This window comes from Mchenga conophoros, linkage group LG20 (assembly GCF_057382185.1).
Source record: "Mchenga conophoros isolate Kocher_MC1m ecotype Shallow Benthic linkage group LG20, M_conophoros_male_GT1.1, whole genome shotgun sequence".
NCBI lineage: Eukaryota > Metazoa > Chordata > Actinopteri > Cichliformes > Cichlidae > Mchenga > Mchenga conophoros.
Window position 1 is genome coordinate 3,630,171 of NC_140545.1, and position 16,980 is coordinate 3,647,150.

At 43.0% G+C, this 16,980-nt stretch overlaps 3 protein-coding genes across 7 annotated transcripts; 2 read left to right on the forward strand and 1 right to left on the reverse strand.

Annotated features, from left to right (window-relative positions):
- The first annotated feature begins 349 nt into the window (after window positions 1-349).
- On the forward strand, window positions 350-2,332 carry rpl10a (ribosomal protein L10a). Its single transcript, XM_085259623.1, has 6 exons — window positions 350-467; window positions 898-969; window positions 1,060-1,140; window positions 1,619-1,767; window positions 1,855-2,027; window positions 2,123-2,332. The coding sequence occupies exons 1-6, from the start codon at window positions 463-465 to the stop codon at window positions 2,291-2,293; spliced, it is 651 nt and encodes a 216-aa protein (XP_085115749.1). The 5' UTR covers window positions 350-462; the 3' UTR covers window positions 2,294-2,332.
- Window positions 2,333-3,257: 925 nt separating this feature from the next.
- On the forward strand, window positions 3,258-7,307 carry irag3a (inositol 1,4,5-triphosphate receptor associated 3a). 4 transcript variants are annotated; one of them, XM_085259822.1, is made up of 13 exons: window positions 3,258-3,434; window positions 3,521-3,584; window positions 3,658-3,730; window positions 3,823-3,850; window positions 4,109-4,249; window positions 4,337-4,468; window positions 4,568-4,751; window positions 4,826-4,866; window positions 4,970-5,017; window positions 5,104-5,237; window positions 5,316-5,429; window positions 5,658-5,768; window positions 5,856-7,307. In XM_085259822.1, exons 1-13 carry the CDS (start codon window positions 3,423-3,425, stop codon window positions 5,959-5,961), a joined length of 1,188 nt encoding a protein of 395 aa, XP_085115948.1. In that variant the 5' UTR covers window positions 3,258-3,422; the 3' UTR covers window positions 5,962-7,307. The 4 variants fall into 4 exon arrangements, with proteins under 4 accessions (XP_085115948.1, XP_085115949.1, XP_085115950.1 ...); XM_085259823.1 differs by having other exon boundaries at window positions 4,568-4,736; window positions 4,967-5,017; XM_085259824.1 differs by having other exon boundaries at window positions 4,568-4,736.
- inavaa (innate immunity activator a) lies at window positions 7,020-16,457 on the reverse strand. Of its 2 annotated transcripts, none has more exons than XM_085259821.1 (10): window positions 16,401-16,457; window positions 12,538-12,635; window positions 11,140-11,273; window positions 10,929-11,051; window positions 10,618-10,843; window positions 10,475-10,528; window positions 9,969-10,194; window positions 9,614-9,760; window positions 8,849-9,512; window positions 7,020-8,311 (listed from the first exon to the last, which is right to left on the reverse strand). In XM_085259821.1, the coding sequence occupies exons 2-10, from the start codon at window positions 12,599-12,601 to the stop codon at window positions 8,219-8,221; spliced, it is 1,731 nt and encodes a 576-aa protein (XP_085115947.1). In that variant the 5' UTR covers window positions 12,602-12,635; window positions 16,401-16,457; the 3' UTR covers window positions 7,020-8,218. The 2 variants fall into 2 exon arrangements, with proteins under 2 accessions (XP_085115947.1, XP_085115946.1); XM_085259820.1 differs by having other exon boundaries at window positions 9,614-9,763.
- Between the last annotated feature and the right edge of the window lie 523 nt (window positions 16,458-16,980).

Below are 16,980 nucleotides of genomic sequence, written 5' to 3' on the forward strand. Positions count from 1 at the left end.
AGCACTTGGTTGTCATTTACACTCTTTATCCTTATAGAAATTGTCAGGGATTTTTCACAGGACTATCATTTTGGAACAAAAAAAAGTACCTGAAACAGCCAGAGCTCAACTTTTGATATTATAATTTACAACAGCATAAAAACTGTAATGACAAAGTTTGACAAAGACAGCTGAATTATGTAGCTATTATGTAACTATTTAGCTTTATAAGTAGGTAAGAATCTTTATGTAGTTTTACAGGTATTTTATTTTTATGTATATGTTTCTTCACAGGCACACATTTTTCAATTACTACTAAATAGATATTTTTATGCTTGCTGTTTTATGATATAGATTTTGTTGATTTCTATTGGGAAAAAAGCTCGCGCTTTCTGATGACGTCACGGATCGCCTTTATGTCGCGTAACGTACGACGTCACTTCCTTTTCCAGCGTAGCACGACGAGAGCGACGAGCTACCAAGATGAGGTCAGGCCACATTTTTCCCAATAAATGATTAAAAACCTCATTTTAAACGCGCTTTTCTCTACTGTGTTATTCTTCTAGATACGTAGAGTCGTAATATTGTCCGGCTTTGTTTGTATTTCATGGTAAGTTGTAGTTTATTGACGTTAAAGGTGCGGCATGGGACCGGTTCATCGCCGGTGCACCGTCAGCGCGCTAAGTTTCTCAAATGTAATCCGTCGTCATCCGCGTATTTAAAATACATTTACAGTCTTCATCTAATCTCTGCTGTTTAGTTTAATGCTCTTAAATAACCGGCACATATTTTTTTCACGACTTTTGTGGCTGCTTGGTGAATTTTTAGCGCTGTGCTTTAGCATCATTAGCCGTCTTATTTCTCTTGGTGGCATTTCTAGTGACGTTAACTTTTTTCCTGACGTTTTCTACATTACAGTAAGGTCTCCAGGGATACTTTATATGAAGCCGTGAAGGAGGTCCTGCAGGGCTCCGTGGCCAAGCCGAGGAAGTAAGCAGATCCGAACAGCTGTGATAACCAATGGTTAAAGTGTAATACTGAAAATACCGGACATGTGTGTAACCTGTCATCTCTTTGTAGGTTTGTGGAGTCGGTGGAGCTTCAGATCAGCCTGAAAAACTATGATCCCCAGAAGGACAAGCGTTTCTCCGGCACTGTCAGGTTCGACCTTTTACTGTCTCATCCACCCTTTTCCCTGTGCGTCTCCAGCCCTGTCTGATTATCACAGCGGCCTGTTTAACGGCCATGTAGTACATTAAAAATCAAAGTCCAGACAGGCCAGGAGCAGACATGGAGAAGTACTCTGGGTAGTCTGACTGAGCTTACTCAGCTTTCTGCTGGGGAAGGCGAAGCAGGCGGACCCCTACCCTGGGTCTTAAAACATGAGGGGAGGCTTTGAGTGGCTGAGCTGCTAAGTTCACGCCCTCATGCCGACCACTTTGCTTTGTATCACCTAAGAGGTCAGCTGGACGCCAGCCCCTGTGGTGGTATGGGTAAGACTTTTTCTACTCCACAGTAAAGTCAGGTGGTCTCATAAAGGGTCAAATTATATCATCACATGTTGAATGAGTTGATTATTTCTCAGAGGTTGAAAAGTGGTTGTGAGCACAGTCACTAAAAATGTTTTGTTGACATGCAGGCTGAAGACTCTCCCCAGGCCAAAGTTCTCCGTGTGCATCCTGGGAGACCAGCAGCACTGCGACGAGGCCAAAGCTGCCGACATGCCACACATGGACATCGAGGCTCTGAAGAAGCTCAACAAGAACAAGAAGCTGGTCAAGAAGCTCGGTACGGTGTCCACAAGATTACAAACTGCCTCATCTGTGACCAAAGTCTGTCAAGGCTTCCTAACGTGCTTGTTTCTTCCTCTTCCAGCCAAGAAGTATGATGCTTTCCTGGCCTCTGAGTCTCTGATCAAGCAGATCCCTCGTATCCTGGGTCCTGGGCTGAACAAGGCCGGCAAGTTCCCCTCACTGCTCACCCACAATGAGAACCTGAACACAAAGGTGGATGAAGTCAAGTCCACCATCAAATTCCAGATGAAGAAGGTGTGTTCTGCTGCTTCCTGGCTTTATGGTTTCATTATCTAACACTTGGTTTGAAGAAGTTGATCAGTGTGGAGTAACCTTGCTGCTCGTTGTAGGTGCTTTGTCTGGCTGTGGCCGTAGGACATGTGAAGATGACAGAAGACGAACTTGTGTACAACATCCACCTGGCTGTCAACTTCCTGGTGTCGCTGCTGAAGAAGAACTGGCAGAACGTGCGTGCCCTCTACGTCAAGAGCACCATGGGCAAACCCCAGCGCCTCTACTAAATACAGTTTTTCTATTAATAAAAGTGGAGATTCTCCAAAGTCGGCTGCTCTGAGTGATTTATTTTTTTAGATTTCATTACTGAGGTCTTGTATCACTAACTGATAATCTGAAATTCACTTGTGTGTAACGGTGTAATACATAGTTACATAACTCTGTTAACTTTAGTCTGTATAATGTAGTGAAATTCAGGTTTTGGGAGAAATTACAGGAAGGGCCTCAGGTTTTCATGCCTCATTCTACCATTAAGCTTCTTCCCTCAACATGCACCCTTCTATGAACACATCAGGGCCAACTCAGGGCTCAGCGGGAATACCAGAGTGCCCTGGGATTGAACCACCAACCCAGTCCAGTGAGCCTGAGTATTCATCCCAAATATTTGGTGCATGGCCATTAGGTGTCTCTGTCGGTCTGCTTTGGCGTGCATTAGCTGGGCCTCAAGATGTTTGTTGTCATTTCGTATGGACACAGCCTGAAATGAAACACTTTTTCTCACCAGCCTCTACAGTGCAAAAAGCTTGAACTGTCCTCCAATGGCCTTGGGTAAATAAAGGTCTAATATTCGACTGATGCAGATCACAAATGTGTATGTAGAGTGAAAAACGGGAAGCGGAGTGTTAATAAGATCTACGGTTCCTGATCTATGTAATCCCCTCATGGGACTCCTGTACCCTTGTGTCCTGTCCTGCTGAAACCTTTAAAACCTAATTATTTATTCATGAGATTAAGTGAACAAGCTACTCCCTTTGCTCCTACAAGAATATAGAGTGTAGTATAACATGGTGTATTATATAGTATGGATGCAGGGTGAACTGTGGAATTGGTGCATTTGATTTATTAACTGGTACAACACTAGTTTTAATTTACCACATACAAAAACACAGCTTCCCATGAGCCTCTTGGGCCAGTCGTCCTATTCTGGTCTGATTGTGGATCTCTTAATAGGATTATCTATTCTCAGGACTGGAGAAAGGCTGAGGAGCAAATGAGCCAAACACTGACCCGTGAGAATATGTTTGTGCTTTCACAAATGATGAAGAGTCCACTGTGAACTCTGAAGTGAATCTGAATACTGTAATCAGGCTTTCTCTGACATTTGGATTAACTCTGGTGAAAGAGGCTGACGCAGTAATGAGCGCTGAGGTGAGTCTAACCAGCTGTCCTACCCGTTCCTTTAATCAGTCATTTAACACCTCGGAGGGCTGATAATGTCTTTCAAATATTTTCAGCCAGAGGCAGAGATAAGCAGCTACAACCTGCCCAACATGCCGGACAGTGACGACAGCGGAGAAGGTTAATGGCTTAAGAATAATAATTTTTTTAAAAGGTCTAAAAAGTTTCTAAATCAGTTTGAACTTTTTAACAGAAACTAGCCAAGAGGAGCCGCCAATCGCAAGCTGGAGTGAGCTGCCCATCATAGAGCGCGTCGGCCTCAATAGGTGACATTCATACGTACAAATACAACCAAATGATAACCGCCAGATTTAATTAGAAGTGATATCAAACTGTCAGACTTCTTGTTTCCTAACAGTGTAGAGATGTCAGAGAAGGATTTGGAGGTAAGTAGTCTACACTTCCCCTTCATTAAATCCATTCAGTAGGTTTTAAACTTTGTTTTTTAATGTGCTGCACTTGAAAATTTACATACAGGATTATTTGATTATAAGTTCAAGATTTCTGTATTTCTGAACAGCTACGGTTTCATTAAAGTTTATTTATCCTTAAATCTCAACAGCAGGCAGAGCCACTGGTATCTGAAATGCAGGAGGACGCTGAGAACTTGAATGAAGTTGTTATATTTTTGTTTCTTCTCCTAGACAGCTTTCTCTCAGATCGCCTTGTCTCTCCGCTGTGATCAGTACACCCTGAAGCAGAGGCTGCAGGCGGAGGAGCACGCCCGTAACCTGGCTGAGGAGAACATCCAGCTAGAGCTGAGCAGAGGCAGGGAGACCCTGGAGGTACTGTACGTAGCAGGCTATTATCTGTAGTGAGTCCTTTTGGTCCCAGCAGGCTGCAAATACAAGTGTGATCCTGTGGGATTTCAGATACTGAAGAGCCTGTGTTTGGACAACAAGCGCAGCGAGATCCTGCAGAAGCTGGAGCTGTCCCTGGACATCCTCGGAGGCACCGTGGAACGGATCTCTAACACAGCAGAGGTGCTCGGTGCCGTGCATCAGGTACACTATGGGTCAGGCTCAGTTAAAAACAAGTGTTACTGCTATATTGGGACCAGCACTGGGAGTAGGAGTTTTCTATTTATTTCCTGCTTTGTTTAGGAGGCTCGAGTGAGTAGAGCAGTGGAACTCATGGTGGCTCACGTGGAGCGCCTGAGGAAGCGATATGACAGAAATCTAGCTGAGCTGGAAGAAGCCAGAAGGATGATGATGCAGCAGCAGCAGCAGCAGGGCTCCTGCAGAAACATCACAGATCCCAGAGCCTCCACAGGTTTCTGCATCAGTGGTGTGTTTCTTGTCACTTGTTTTCTTCTGCAGTTGTGTGCAAAGTTTGAGTAATTGCTGGATTTATTGTTGTAGATCAAGAGGAAAGTGACAACATAAAGAAAGATACTCAGCAGGTATGCATATTTGGATACTTGTAACGTCTAATGTAGGTTTAAGCAATCTTTTGAACTTGAATCTGCCTTTTATCTGTGTGTTTGTTTGTTTTTTAACAAGAAGCACATCCGTAGAAGGGTCTGTGTATCAGTAATTTCCAGCCAAACTCAGGTAAGGGAGGTTTCCTGAATAAACCTTCCTGCTTTTTTCTCATGTTATCAGCCATAAACCACAGGGAGGGTCTTCTTTGTCTCCAGGATAGGAAAAAGCAAGACTCCAGAAAGCGTCTCTCTTCCAGCAAGAAGGCTGTCCCTTTTTGCCCGTCTCCCATGAGCTCAGAGTCCAGCTGCTCTTTCATGAACAAGGACGACAGATACTCAGTGGAGGACAGGTGAACTAGAGCCAACAGGCATATTTTTTGGTATCCTAACTACATGGTAACATTTATCACGAACATGTCTTACTTCAGGCCGCACAATCCAGATGAAACTCCATCAGAAGCTCTTCCAGGACCCGCTCCCATCCTAACCCCAGAGAGCCCCCCATCAAAACCAGTGAACAACAGCAAGACTCTGAACAAAAAGTATGGCACTATTCAGAGGAGGTGGACTAACTGAGAGGCACAACAGCCTGCAGTATTGACCAATTTCTGAAGCGTTTCGTGTCAGTATTGGTTGCTGCTGGCCCTGGGGCCTGTGTCTAGTTTGACAAATACAGCTCTTACTAAAGTCAGCATTAGCAACTTTATCAACAAAAAAGCATCACAAGCTTCAAGAAGTTGGAACTGAGGAATGTGCTTTTATATTTACAGCTTCTCTCTGGATACTTTGCGGCACAGACACAGGGGCAAAGCAGTCTTATCCAACAAAGGAAGGGAGAAAAAGATGGCAAATATCTGCAGACGGATCTCCACAGTGGGGATGTAAGTGGACACGTCATGTTTGTTCTTTTTCAAAAGTGTATTATTTCTGATAACTTTGGATAAACACTGACCGACTGCTCTCTTCAGGTGGAGGCAACATCCTCTGACTCACTGGCTGCAGCGCTGCCGGCTGGTTCTCCTGTGCACGTTTGTGATTTTCTGTGTCGTAACACTGAGTTACTTCTTGTGGTAGTTTCATGAAACACAGTCATCAGTGCTTCACGTGAATTAGTGCGTCGACAATTGAAGGCTATTTGTAAACAAACATAAAATGGTTTTTGATGCCCTGCTTTTGGTCGTTCATTGTGTTTGTCACAGGGAATCATACATTTTGGTAACATCCATCCATTTTCTGCTGCTCATCCAGTTCAGCTGTCATAAATATGGGCTCAAATTGTGGTCATAAATATCTTGTACTTGTAAATCATGATTTGTGTGTGTAAAAAGATTTGTGTGTGGACTTAGCCAAAAAGTACGTGTGAAACTCTGCACTCAAGTTTCAAGTTACAAGTACGAATTTTGACCCTATTTTTCTTCCTTTCAGCTGATTGGTCAATGTCATGTCAATCACAAATTTAACATTCCAATCAGCGAACAGATGGGTTTGGCTGTTTGAGGGGCGCTTTTTTAAACTGCAGGTCCTTGAAGGGTAATACAGTTTGAAGCTGGAGGATCTCTATATAAATGTCCGATAGAAGCTAGGTCCCCGTAACTTTCAGCAGCTGTTGAAAGGAAAAAGTTGTGGTATATCAGTGGTTAGAAATACCATTGTTACTTTAGGATTAGTTTAACACAAAGTCAGGGCTGACCCAGGACCACTGCTGTGAGTCACAGTGCTCAGCATAAAGGTCCTTACACATCGGATGCAGCATGTGCTGCTAATGCTAACTAATAGCAAAGGATCCAGAATTAGTTGCGCTGGCTGCTGAGCTCTGTGGGTTTTTGCAGCAGCTCTACCTGTACTAGATGCACCTGCTCCTTGTCGTTTCTATCTCTGACCTTATGTCCTCTACAAGAGTTTCTGTTTGTTTGTTTTTTATCTTCAAATGTTCAATAAAAACATGGATCGTTAATTCATAACGAAGAAAGCTTTGTAACTATCTCCACTAGTGAAGACTGTGTCATTTCCACAACACTGCCCCCCCCCAGGCTTTGGAGGTCCCTGTATTAAGCAGGTAAACCTGTGAAACAAAAATCACCACAGACTGTTTTCCATGAAGGTGATGAAGGAAAACGCTGGACTGGCATGTAAAAGCATTTATTCCCTCAAATCAAATCAAATCACTTTTATTGTCACATCACATGTGCAGGTACATTGGTACAGCACATGTGAGTGAAATTCTTGTGTGCGAGCTTCACAAGCAACAGAGTTGTGCAAAATACAAGAATGTAAACAAGCAAAATACAAGAATGGCTACATCTGAAACTAATAAATATATGTACAAAATATAATAGTATATGCATTTTAGGACCTGAAGCTCCATAACGCACCCCTCCAATAGCCAAACCCCTCTGTTCTCCTATTGGATTATTAAATTTGTGATTGACATGACATTGGCCAATCAGATGAAAGGAAGAAAAATAGGGTCAAAATTCGTACTTGTAACTTGAAACTTGAGTGCAGAGTTTCACACATACTTTTTGGCTAAGTCCACACACAAATCTTTTTTACGCACACACAAATTCTTTTTACACATACAAATCCTGATTTACAAGTACAAAATATTTATGACCACACTTTGAGCCCATACATAAAGCGAGAGGCGGGATACACTCAGATGGGTCATTTTGGTAATATTTTTATTATAAATATACAAAACATATCAAAACTGATACAATCACTCGGTTAGTAAGAAACACCATACCGCAGTGAAAACTTTCACCAAAATTGCCCTTAAAGGCATCAGTGGTTAATAGGAGTTAATAAGCAAGATTCAAATGTTAAGATTCAGCTCACTTCACATCATTATCAGACAGATTTCACTATGTATATCTACACATATACCTCTAAAAACTCATTGCTGTGCGTGCTTATAGGTGGCTATCATAGTTTTAGTGATAAGTCTATGTTGCAAAAGGGGGGGGGGTCTTTAAATAATAAATATAGAATATAAGTCAAAAATTATATTAGAAATGAGGAAAGCTATTTTAAATCTACTGTGGGTGAACTGCATGTGCAAAATGTGTTCCAGCCACAAAAAAAGGTCTTCAAACAACAGCAAGTTTATGGTCTTTGTTGAAATAAGCTATGAAACTGTATCAGATTTATTTCACCTCAGATGTATTACCAAATAAATAAAACTGGCATACCACCTTACATTAAATTAATCAGTGATACCAACAGGTCCACGTTTTCTGCATTATGTCAACAAACAATCTCACAGAGAGTCCAAAGACTTAATAAATAAAGGAATGAGTCATCATACTGCAGGGGGTTTTAGGCGTGTCAGCTACACCTGGCTCACAATCTCAGCATCCTCGGCAACAAACCACTGAAGGGGAGTCCCGTCTACAGCCCTCTGGAGAACCAGGTTACCTGAACCCTGTGAAAAAAGTCACAAAGCCAGATCTCTAATCTAGTTCAGTAAAAAATATTTCATGTTGTTTTCAAGTGAAAATGTGTCAATTTGCCAGAAATCCCATGGGGACCAAGCAACCTCTAATCAAAAAACAAGAGAAAGTGATGTATTTGAAAAAAAAAAACCCCAAACCAAAACATAAAAACACAGGCTGTTGGCTCTTAGTTGCTAATGCTACCCAGTCAAATGCAAAGCATTAATGCCATTGTGTGACCCACATATCACTAGGACACAAACGTCAATAAAAGAGCTTTAAATTTAGGTCAGTGTAACGAGTAATACCACAAACTAACCACCACCTACTACCAGTTTAACCTGACTTTTTATATAAATAACGGCACACATACTAACTTGAGTACCTTTGCAGTATCCCAGCCCACACTTTTGGAATCACTGATCTAATTTACGAAAGTAACAGCTTCAATGCATTAATATGTTAAGAGTCAAACATATTAATGCATCTTCCGCCGCTGCCTTAACATAGCTGGTGCTTGTACCTACCTGTGCAAAAGGAGGCAGGTGAGGTGAAATGGGGCTCGTAACGCTCTGCTGTTCCCCGCAGCTTGGCAGTAGCTTCTGTAGCTGATTCCTTTGATGCCACGATTTCAGCTCCTCTGATACGACCTCCCGGGGCAGCAGCCTCACGGCGTGGTTTGGGTACTCTTTCAGCGAGGGCGTCCGCACGAGCCTGGTGTAAGGCGGAGGGGGCTTTAAGATGCTTCTCGGTGAAGGTGTCCCCTCCTGCCACTGTCGTTGCTGAGTGCTGCGTGCCACAGTAGAGATGAAGCACTTCCCCATGTCTGGAGCTTGCGGGGAGAGGGGTCCATCTTCCGCCGCTGCCTTAACATAGCTGGTGCTCGTATTTTTGTGCATACTGGGGAAATGAGAGACTCCTTTCTTCTGTGCTCCAAAGTGGAACCCGTAAGGCGGTGGGCAGAGCTTTGGGATCTCAGTCGGCTTCTCCCTGCCAGGAGAGCTAATGCTAGAGGATGACGAGTGCTCTGAGCTGCTGTCCTCAGAGCTGGACTGGTAAGGACGCAGAGGAGAGTACTCCGGGGAGCGCACCATGAAGTCAGCCACGCAGCGTCGCTGGGGCAGCCTAGCTCGACCTCGACTGCTCTCTGAGCTGAAACGCTCCACGTCAGATGGCTTTCTTTTTGGAAGTCTGAGAAGGGATATTGTGTAAAATTTGAAACATTAATACAACATTATTGTCTTTAATTCCTCTGATAATACAAATGACTCTGACATAACTTGTCTGTGTACCTGAAGGACTGGGAGTACTGCCGGCGTATGAACAGCTCCGGGGTGGAGGGGGCGCTGGTGGAGCTGCTGTGACGCAGGGCAGAGTTTTTCACAAACTGAGTGAGAGGAATCCTGATGCTCTCTGCAGACACCTGGGCTGCTGCTGGGCTACTGCACACAGGAGACATGACATGAGATATCGCACACATTCAGAAAAAGGAAGCTTTACTATGTGCTAATCCAGCACAAGAAGGCTGACATTGCACCTGATTTCATCTAAGTTCATCTATCAAATGGAAAACTGTAAAATAAGGTACAATCTAGCTTGGAGTATAATAGTGTATTTCACTAGTTGTTAGCATTCTTCAGTCCTTACCTGGACCTGCTGCTGCAGGCAGACGGAGGTTTGGTGGCCTTTTGGTAAGGATGGTCCAGACTGGACTCCTTCCAAGGGGAATTCTGGATGGGAGCGGGCTCGTGCTCCACACTGAGCTCGCTTGAGGACTGGTGCGATGTCTGCACAGTCTGGGCTGACAGCTGAAGGGGATCTGAATATGAAGCGTCCAACACTGGAGGTGAAAGGGGGCTGGATATGTCCAGATCTATACAGGATTGGAGAGAACATTAAATAATGATTTCTAAACGGAAAACAAGTCAGTAGAGTATTCACTATTTTTAAAAATATTTAAATCACATTATTAAAGTGAGTTTTGGAATTTTAAACCCATATTTGTTTTTACACATGACCCGCAATTAATTTCATAAAAAGACATGTAGAATGATTTACATGTTGAATGTGACACCATGCTCTATCAGAGCTGTCTTTTCTTCTACTGCATATTTAAATGAATGTCATGATAACCTTAAAATCATTCAGCTCACCATCATCCAGCGCCACCACATCGGAGAGTGAGCTGTCATCAGACATGCACAGATCTGCACACAAACGCCAAACATTTTACATTTCCATTAAGTGCACTGCATGTTGCACAGCCTGGCCTGAAGGGGGCAGCAAAGTCACTCACCTTTGTTCTGGCTGCTGACGCTGGGTGAGTTGCACTCACTCTTGATTCTATGCTGGAACACGGCCTGCTGCAGTTCCTTCACTTTCTTCTCCTCCCTCTTGCACTGCTGCAGCCGGCCCTTCTTCTGTGGCTTACTGAGGTTCTCCTCAAGCGAGAGTTTGCGGGCTGCCTCAAAAATCTGCCGCTGAAGGGCCAATTCAGTTTCCAGCACTTGCAACTCTGAGTGCTAAAAAAAGACAAACTCTGACCTTACATCTCAGCTGATGTGCTGACTCTTTCCACTAACACTTAACACTGATGGTGGTTTGTACCTGTTTATCTAGATGGATCAGACCTTCATCCAGCTTGAATGAAGCACCAATTCTCCTCCGAACACGTGGTGGCTTCTCATCTGGCAACATTGGATAGTCTGAGGACAGTACACCTGTCAGCTCCTGTGAGGACAAAACAAAAGTATTGTTATGATGTAAAAAGAAGCAATCTTCAATACTGATTTAAAGCTTTAATCCAGGAGTCACTTACTGCCTCCCTGATGCAGAGTTTTCGGAGCTCCAGCAGGCAGATCTCCAAACGCTCCTCCAGAGATTGGTGCTTCAGCTTCAGGGCTCTGGTGTGGGTGGTGAGGTCCTTCACTGGGGACGTGGGGCTGTCGGGACCTGCAAAAACACACACAAAATCAGGCTTTACCTGCGTCTGCGTCTGAACCTGACTTAAAATGACTTAAAAATAATTTCACTGTTATATTTTTTATTATATTTTATATAGTGTATATAAAGTGTTGTTATCAGTTCAGCCAGTGCTGCACAACTGATGTGCAAACATTTATTCTCATACCCCGTATAACACGGTCATTATATACAATACTGAAGCTGTATTGTACTTTCCCGTCTGCATCATATGCTGTCATATAAGCTAACATTTGCTCTGCTGTGACGAGATGTTTTTAAATGCACTACATTATGAATCTGTATTAAATACTATAGTTAAACACAGATCATTTTTCCACAAAAGGCTAATCCACAGAGTTTAATGGAGTCTTTCTTTGCCCACGCTCCACCCCTCCAATTAGTTTCATGACAGACACAGAGTCAGAAAGACACACAGTACCTTCCACATATATTAAAACTGTATTATTCTTATGTGAGCTGATAATGAGTTAAAATAGACAGAGGGCTTATAAAGAGGAAAATGCAAATATTTGAGAAATCTGTTAAAAACATTTTTAAAGCTAAAAAATAAAATAAACCCAAAGTTGAGCCAGCACAATGAACTTCTCTGAGAAGGCAGAAATTACTCAAGCATAACATTAAACAACTAAAACTTAACTTTCTGTTCAGGAATGCAAACAATTTTGCTTCTTAATAATAAAAAATAATAATAATCTGCTTTGCCATTTCTTCTGCTTTTTTGTAACATTTATGAATATCAACATTAATTATATTATAGCATTAAAACTATCATTTTGTTTGCACAGACTGGTGGATTAAGCATTATAGAAACTGCCAATACTTTTCATACAGGGCAGCTATCGCAGAAACCTTACACTGAGTAGCGGTCTAAGAAGTTTGCTATCTTGTTATGTCAGTATTGATACTGGAGCTACAGCAGATATAGTACATCAGTACTGATGTAAAGCGTGGGTTGATAAATAGCAACAAACTTTTAAAAAAATGCTAAAGATGCAGTATGTTAGAGGAAAGTCAGACAAAATGTCCCAATTACATATTTACAAAGTAAAAATATATAAGTTTATTTAACAAAATGTCACCTGATTTATTTATTTTTATTTCATTTCTCAAATGTTAATATAGCTAAGAGCCTCAAATTCCATTAAACTCTTAGTTGTAAGTAACAGTATGAAATCTGCAAAAATGAAAGATGCAGATACTTGACTGGACATCTGTTCAGTACAGTCCTTACCGGAGTTTAGGATAATCCCACTGTCCGTGTCGCTGATCTCTTCTTTACTCTCGATGGCCGTCATCTTGTCTCTCTGCTCTTGACTTTTTTATATATACCTGTTGGAAACAACAAAGTTTATTCAGATTACTAAAATGAGACCGTTTACTGCTAGGAATAAACTGCTTGTATTCCCCCTCACATGGATTTGATAAGTCTGTCTCTGCTGCTTCACTTAACAAAAGTGAAAGACTGGCAAGTGTCCTTTTTACACACTTATCTGTGCAGCTCTCCATCTCCCTCCCCCTCCTCCACCCCTGTCGCCCTCCCTTTGCTCACTCACAAAAGAAGCAGACCCCCACGGTTGACTCGGCACATGTGCGGGGTTAATCTGAATCACGGTGCCATGGTGACGGGGCATGCTGCGGCTGCGGCTAGGGGAGTGTGTCGCCATGAGGCGTGTCAGAGGGCGTTTAAAGAGCCCAGACCCCGAAAAAGAAAGCAGATGGCAGCGGGAATTACCCCACTTATGGACTGCACCTGTTCCCCCTGTGCACCCCTTCCTCGGCTCCCATTCAACCAGTGTCCAGAAAACCCCCTGGGAGCTTTGAAGTGGAAGAATGTCTAAATGCTGGGCTTGTACTCGCAGCATCAGATCACAAGGTGCCTGCTGACTCCTGTGCAATGCTGAGCACAAAAACCTGGCCGACACAATTCTTGTTTATGACCCGCTCTGTCCCATTGTTGCTCTCCAGCAAACATGTGACTAATAATGAACTAAAACAAGGTGTGGAGTGGAACAACAGCAAGAAGAGAAAGACAGTGACAACAACAAATTGGAAATAGGGTTCAACAAGCTGACAGCCATTTACATTCAGACCATGAGTCTGTGTGTGGTTGTTGTCTTGATATTACCTTAGGGTAGCGGAGACAGAGAATGCTGCCTTTATTTTCTCAATTTTGTAGGTCATTTAATTTATTTTGGATCTCACATGTCTCAGACTTCTTCTAAAAAAGCTAGCAGATCACAAGAGGCAACATTATGGTCTCTAACATGGTTAAAGGATGTTATTTCCTTGCCTTGCATCAATGCCACATATTCATAAACTTTTTGGGCCAGCCAAACCTCATTCGAAAAGTGAATGATGTGTCACTGGTCAGGAATAAAAGGGGAGGTAAGATGCCATGAAAATAGACACCACATGACAGTAAGGCTTCTGTGTATAATCCTTAGCTCCTGTGTTTGGTGATTGTATCAGGCCTTTTCCTGTAGAGACAAGGAAGGCACAGAGCCTGCGTGAATGAAAACCTTCTCTGACAGGATATTATTGTGTGTCCTATAGGTTTTCTCCATTCAAAACAGCAACTCATGCGAACTGACACAGCTATGAGCAGCCAGTGGCACAATGGAACACAGCTAAGCAGCTCGAGTTAGTAAAACAACACTGCAACAAAGGCCCTGTGTCCCAAAACCAGCCTAAATAATCTGCTGCAGGCGCAATATCTGCTGACAACTGTGGCTTGAGCGGCTGTGCCGGGTCAATATTGAGACAAGGCTGTTGAGACAGCGAGAGAGTATCAGAATGGAGCAGGGCTGAGATTTTAAGGTGCAAGGTTTTGCTCCCAGACACATGGCTCCATGCTGCAGCAATCTAAAGCTAAATACGTCAACAGGAATCCAGCCTGGTAATCAGAGACAGACAGGGTAATGTGGGATTTACCCACTTACACCCCATAACTGTCTGAAGACTTTCACAAGAGTCTGTGGTCGGAGGTCTAGGCTGATTGAGTGAGTGAGTGGGTGAGTTGGTGGGTGTGTGGATGAGTTTGGGAAAAACTCTCACTTGAAGTCGCAGTTTATTGCCAAAACGCTGATGCCATTCGTCACAGCTTTCATAAGAACCTGGAGCCGTGGGATTGTTGACATTACGCTGTAAAGGAGCGCCAAAAAACCCCAAGACTTTTCACGATTGACTGTGACAGGAATAGCAGTCCATTTCCTGAAGTAAAGCTGCTGATAGCACAGTCTCCACCCGGAAGACCTGATTGATGTAGTCAAAACATCTTAATTCAGGGAAGTGTTTGATCACTGCTTATGATGTCTGCCTAGAAACACATCAGGAGTACGAGATGACTGTCCCACCCATCCTCACTGGTCACTGGACCATGACTGTGTAACATCTACGGAAGTTGATGTTTATGGCAAGAGATCACAATGTGGATTTACTGTCTCCCAGACTTCCCCCACCACCCTTTCCCATGAGCCTCTGGAGCTGCGTACTCCTGGATTGCAGCCATCACCTCCGTGCTCATTACCACTGTGGTCGGCCCTGGAATTACCAACGGGGACCGTGAGGGTTGCCTGAAACCAGACCGAGGCCTGTTCGAACCCTGTAATTAAGATTCTCTTCTGAATGCTGATACTATGGAAGAAACCAAACGACTTTACAGCATGCCTTCTTTTTTTTTCAGAGTCTCATGGAAAGCCAAAATCCATTCAGCAAAATGGATCCGCTCTGTAGACAATATATGCTGCTGGAAGAAAAATGTATCAGAGTGGGGGAGTTGCAGGCAAGAGAAAAAAATGAAGTATTGTATTACAAAGGACATCACTGCAGTGAGATCCTTGCCTTAAGAAGCAGTGCTGAGTTTGAAAAGAGCAGTAAAAGAGGCTGTGATAGCATGAGCTTCAAAAGGAATGGTATCAAAAACTTGATATGTTGTCAGCATCTTTCCTCTGACAAGTTTCATTCAGAACAACACTTTCAGGCAGACAATGCAGGGGTAATAAGCACCAAGCCGATCTGCTTTCAGTCACTGGAGGCCATATGCTGACCAGACACACCAGCTCTGTCACAGCCCAGTGACAGTGTAAATACCAAAGGCCAGAAGAGATCCTCCATTGTTCTCCAGAGGCTGAAACACTGGCTGGGGGTGATCATGATTCATGACACCTTGTCCCTCTGAGTCATCATTTCTGAAGCCTCTGAATGGACACTGATGGTCATCTCGGACCATCGCCGGGATGTGGTTACAGCTTGTCACCCTCAAGTGCCCACCACTCACAAAAGAAGTGGAGGACGACACAGAGGTGTTGTCTCCAGCATCACAGTGACACTTCATGCCTGTCTGTGTTTGTTCTTCTGCTGAGGACAACAAAACAGCTGGTACTGACAAGCCTTTTCCCAACCATAAGTCCTGCAGGGTTGTTTATCTTTCAAAGCAACCTGTTCATTCATTTAGCAGCCCAGTTATTATTGAGTCTGGCGGTTGTATTTCTGACATCTTTTTCTGGTCTGTAGTAGTCAGTGCTTCACTCAAGTAAAAACACCACACCCCAGTAATCCATTACAAGTAAAAGTCTTGGATTTGCATGTTTTCAAGTACTGAGAGTGAGTGTACTTACTCTGTATCATCGCCAGACCATATTATACTAGTGGGTCGTTACTACTGACGCATAAATCAAATAAGCATTTCATAGCTGCTCACTAATCTACACATATCAACACAAGGCACATTATATTTATGGTTTAGCTTAGCTCGCTTTTATATGAGTGTAAAAATAAGCAAGCACACAAGCAGTGAAATAAAAAGTGAAAAAGATTTTCATCTAAACTATGATGGATTAAAGGAGAGATTAAGAGAGAAATGTTTAGATGTGTCATAATAGCATATCCCTTGAAGTTATTTCTGTTTTAAGCATTATATACCGCACAAATAGCCAGTTTGGCTAACTGCTCAGTAACGTTTCTCTAAAATTTAATTGTATAAAAACTTCCAGCTTTGCCTACCTTTTTGCTGTTTACATTAACATCGACGGTTATTTTATGACTTCTTCTTTTTTAGCGGGTGTTGCTAACGCACAGAAAATAGTCTGTACTTACGTTTCAGCTCGCGGTCTGTTCCTCTACATCAGCATCTTTCCTGAGGCAGCGAGAGTTCAAACTTTCTCTGGTCAGATGTGAGGGAAGAGCTCCGGACATCTGTTTCAGACGAGTCCACTTTCTGGATCAAACTACGGGCGAGCTTTGTTGATTTTTGCTTCAGTATTTATGTAAAAATATTCATTTTTAAATTAACTTACATTTAAGTCACAGCTCACGCTTTTGTAAAATAGTAGCAATTTCGGCTTAACCGAATGAGATTTTATTTTTTCTGTCTGCAACGCCCCCCTCGCTTCTTGTATTGGTTTGGTCCGACGCTGCAGACTTTCCAGACACGCTTTGCTTGTTGACACAGCACGCGACTGCTGAGGGGGGGCTTCATTTGAGAAAAGGCACAAAAGGCGACAGGGAGGCGGTAGAGGCAAAGTTTTGTTAAAAGAAAGAAAGAAAACAGGACAGCTGGCTGGTAAGTGCTGGCCGAGAAGACCACGCTCTCCTCTTTCCTCCGCCATGATAATGAAGAATTGTGTACAGTGTGAGCCATTCACACATTAACATAAATAAAACATAATTAAAATGA

Coding starts and splice junctions, on each gene's coding strand:
- rpl10a (XM_085259623.1), top strand. Junction 1,141..1,618: donor CGTTTCTCCGGCACTGTCAG/GTTCGACCTTTT, acceptor GTTGACATGCAG/GCTGAAGACTCTCCCCAGGC. Junction 1,768..1,854: donor GAAGCTGGTCAAGAAGCTCG/GTACGGTGTCCA, acceptor TTCCTCTTCCAG/CCAAGAAGTATGATGCTTTC.
- irag3a (XM_085259825.1), top strand. Junction 4,250..4,336: donor GAGGCAGGGAGACCCTGGAG/GTACTGTACGTA, acceptor GTGGGATTTCAG/ATACTGAAGAGCCTGTGTTT. Junction 5,769..5,855: donor CGGATCTCCACAGTGGGGAT/GTAAGTGGACAC, acceptor TGCTCTCTTCAG/GTGGAGGCAACATCCTCTGA.
- inavaa (XM_085259820.1), bottom strand. CDS start 12,601: ATGACGGCCATCGAGAGTAAAGAAGAGATCAGCGACACGGACAGTGGG. Junction 11,274..12,537: donor TGGGATTATCCTAAACTCCG/GTAAGGACTGTA, acceptor GTGTTTTTGCAG/GTCCCGACAGCCCCACGTCC. Junction 10,195..10,474: donor TGTGGTGGCGCTGGATGATG/GTGAGCTGAATG, acceptor AATCCTGTATAG/ATCTGGACATATCCAGCCCC.